Raw genomic sequence first — 3,506 nt, forward strand, 5'->3', positions numbered from 1 at the left:
TATACTTTCTAAACGGCTTTTTTATTGAGTAATTGAAAGGTGATATTAGGTCATGATTAAGTGTCCATGGGCAGTGTCTCCCTGACCTCTCCATGACATTCATTATTCTCAGTTCTAAAATTTTTAGAGAAAAAAGCAGTGAAACAAATATTCTACAGAAAAAATCATATTTTGAAGAGAAATGGCCAGGAACTCCATAGGAGCTTCCAAAATCCATATATCAGTAGAAATTTTACTCAGTCTCTTGATCTCCTGTTTCCACTCTAAAATATTAATTAAACAGTAATGCACATACAAATAGCAAAACAAGAAAGGGATAAAAATCTGCAGAATCTGCAAGCCACTTCTGAAGTGGGAGGTACTAGAGCTGGTTAACTGAGCAAGTTATTTTTTCTCTCATTCAGGCTTTTGGCACTATAAAGGGACATCTGATTTTCTAGAAAAAATAAGTGCTTTTCTGGCACTACTTCTAAGATCTCCTTGTGTGTGTGTGTGTGTGTGTGTGTGTATTTGTTGAGGACATACTAAGTGCAAAGGATCGTGACAGAACTTGGCAGGGAGCAATGACACCTGGTGTCCGCATTCGTGGCTGGTGTTTTGAAAGCTTAGATCACTGCTCTGGCCTGCATTGGAGCTCTACGGGGCAAGAATGCTCGACTTGGAGGGACCTAAGAGAGCAGCAGTGATTGTCACTCAGGAATATTGCGTCTTCTTCACCTGCCCAAACCCCTGAATTCCACATCTGTCCTGGCGCCTCTCCGGCTCACGCTGCCAGAACATCCCTTCGTCTGCTGGGTCTGACGAGGGCAGGCCCGCACCTGGACACTCACGACTCCGCTTTTGCACTCCCCTTCCCCAGCACCTTCTTCACGGCCTCTTTGACATCTTTGTTCCTCAGTGTATAAATCAGGGGGTTAACACTGGGCGTGACGATCGTGTAGAAAAGCGTGAGGAATTTGCCCTGGTCCTGGGAATATGTATTTGCTGGTTGGAGGTACATGTATATGATTGTTCCGTAGAAGAGAGAGACAACAATGAGGTGGGAACTACAGGTGTTGAAGGCTTTCTTTCGCCCAGCGGCTGATTTGATCCTGAGCACGGCTCGCGCAATGTAACTGTAAGAGATGAGGATGAGGATGAGCGGCACCAGGATGATGAAGATTGCCAAGGCGAAGGCCAGTGCCTCAAGGGCCATTGTATCCACACAGGCCATGCCAATTAGTGCTGGCATCTCACAGAGAAAGTGCTCCACACGCCTGTGCCCGCAGCGAGGTAGCATCAGTGTCTGGGGTGCCATGATGAGGGAGTTGCCAAAGCCACTCAACCAGGCCACGGAAGCCAGCTGCCCGCAGAGACGTGGGTGCATGATGACGGCATAGTGCAGGGGCTTGCAGACGGCAGCGTAGCGGTCATAGGCCATGACAGCCAGCAGGACACACTCCACACCGCCCAGGGCCAGCACGAAGTAGAGCTGGATGGCACAGCCCACGTAGCTGATGGTCTTGTCGGGGCCCCACAGGTTGTAGAGCATCTGAGGGACGGAGCCTGTGGTGAAGCACATGTCCAGGAATGAGAGATTGGCCAGAAAGAAGTACATGGGCGTGTGCAGCCGGGAGTCCAAGGCGGAAAGCAGGATGATGGTCACGTTGCCCAGAAGGGTCAGCAGGTAGAAGGTGAGGACCACTAGGAAGAGGGTCAGCTCTAGGCGGGGCCGGTCAGAGAAGCCCACCAGGATGAAGCCTTCGAAGGAGCTGGTGTTGCCGTTCCCCATCACCTGTGGCCACATGGTAGCTGCTGGGAGAGATGAGTGTTTGTGAAGCTCGGAACTGACTCCTTCAGAGTAAAGGGCCTGGCAAAATGGCAGGACAGACGCTTCCTTGGAAATGTTGGCTGCTTTAGCCAACTTCCAATAGACATGGATTAAGTCATTTTTGGTCTGAGAAACAGTATTTGGGAGGTTTTCAGGTTCCTGGACGTGTTTACCATCATTTTTGCATCAGTCTTTTCAATTAGGCAGCATGTGAAAAACATCTTCCAAAAGTGAATAGTTTACAGGGCGTGAACCCTCGGCATTTTCCACTTCTTAAAGGAGGAGCCTAAATGTTCCTCGCTACGTGGGACCTGTGGATCAAGATCCTTGCTGGTATCTCTGGAGCAGAGAGCCAGGTGGGCTGGGAGGTAAAATCTCGTTCTAGAAGACTGTCTGTCAACACTGGGAGCCTAGAGTCAAATCCAAACTCAACTGGTGGCTAGTGATCAAGCAACGTGTGAGGAAGCTGATTACCTCACAGTGTTAGATCCACACCTCTGATCCCACCATTTCTAGTCCCTGGAGGTTGGCCCTGGCGTGCAGCTGTCAGGGGAGACAATAACAGAATCTCCTCTGCCCAGCCCAGGCTAAACCTCCATCATAAAGTCACGCCCCGAGGGGTACCTGAACCCTGGAACTGGGTGACTTTTCCATGTTGGGAATGCTTTCACAGGAAGATGGAGAAGACAGGAATAAAGCAAGTCCCAGCTAGATCCCATGGACTAATGCCCAGGGCTCTTCTAACAGCCTTTCCTTTAATCCAGCTTCATTCTTAAAGAGAACTCTACTTCTAGAAAGCCTCTGGTGACTATTTTATTTATTTGTCTTTTAGGATCCCATAGAACTAAAAGTCTCTTACTCATCTCCAGTTGTACTCAACGTTGTCAGTTATTTGGGAGTGGTTATGGCTGAGTGTACTAAACTGACCCAAGGCTGAGCTACACTTATCCATGCTTTTAAAATATTTTTCTAAGCAATATGAGGAATGTTTAAATATCAGTAATTAGTAACAAGTAATAGGGTTGTGACTCGTATTGCATCTGTCAGGTAGGTTACAGAAAATAGGGTCAAATACACTGCTGTACGAACTCTGTACCACAAGTAAATCACGTGGCACACATTCCCCAGAACGGCTTTCAGATTTTGAACGCTGAAACTTTGACATGTTTGGAAACTAAAGGATTGTCAAGGTCAGCACTCTAGAGGCTGCAGTAAGTTTCGTGTGTGGGGGTGTGTGGGGGTGTGTGTGATGGCATCTGGGTGATAGCTGGGCACCGATACCATCATGCCAGCCTTGTTAAGGGCTCTCCCACAGCCTCTTGTTAAATGGAAACTGAGAAACACGCAGTTATACAGCGCTGAAGAACATGTAGATTATACACACGAACTAGGAGGGCAGATGGCAAACTGATGGTAGCAGGTATCTTTGGTGTGGAAGATGGATCAGAGGCCTGGGCTTTCTCTGCATTTATAGTGCTTTGTTTCTTTGAAAATACCTGAAAGGAAGTATGGCCATAAACGAATAGGTGTTTTTGAATGGTAGCATATATGTGTTTTTCTATCATCTTTATGAATCTCTATACATTTTAAATACCTCAAACTAGAAAACAAAAAATAAAATCATGAATTATGGTTAATTAATTAATTAATATTCTGTTCTTGTGAGCAGAGCACTAATGGTAGCTGTTTGCTGCAT

The 3,506-nt window shown here is 46.8% G+C and overlaps 1 protein-coding gene across 1 annotated transcript; it reads right to left on the reverse strand.

Annotated features, from left to right (window-relative positions):
* Nucleotides 1-826: 826 nt before the first annotated feature.
* On the reverse strand, nucleotides 827-1,786 carry LOC100353380 (putative olfactory receptor 2W6). Its single transcript, XM_002721641.4, has one exon. The coding sequence runs from the start codon at nucleotides 1,784-1,786 to the stop codon at nucleotides 827-829; it is 960 nt and encodes a 319-aa protein (XP_002721687.1).
* Nucleotides 1,787-3,506: the final 1,720 nt, after the last annotated feature.

The sequence above is a fragment of the Oryctolagus cuniculus genome, chromosome 5 (assembly GCF_051225735.1).
Source record: "Oryctolagus cuniculus isolate XC-2025 breed Fujian yellow rabbit chromosome 5, ASM5122573v1, whole genome shotgun sequence".
Taxonomy (NCBI): domain Eukaryota; kingdom Metazoa; phylum Chordata; class Mammalia; order Lagomorpha; family Leporidae; genus Oryctolagus; species Oryctolagus cuniculus.

Bases quoted from the DNA above. Each gene is read 5' to 3' on its own strand.
- LOC100353380 (XM_002721641.4), bottom strand. From the start codon at position 1,786: ATGTGGCCACAGGTGATGGGGAACGGCAACACCAGCTCCTTCGAAGGC.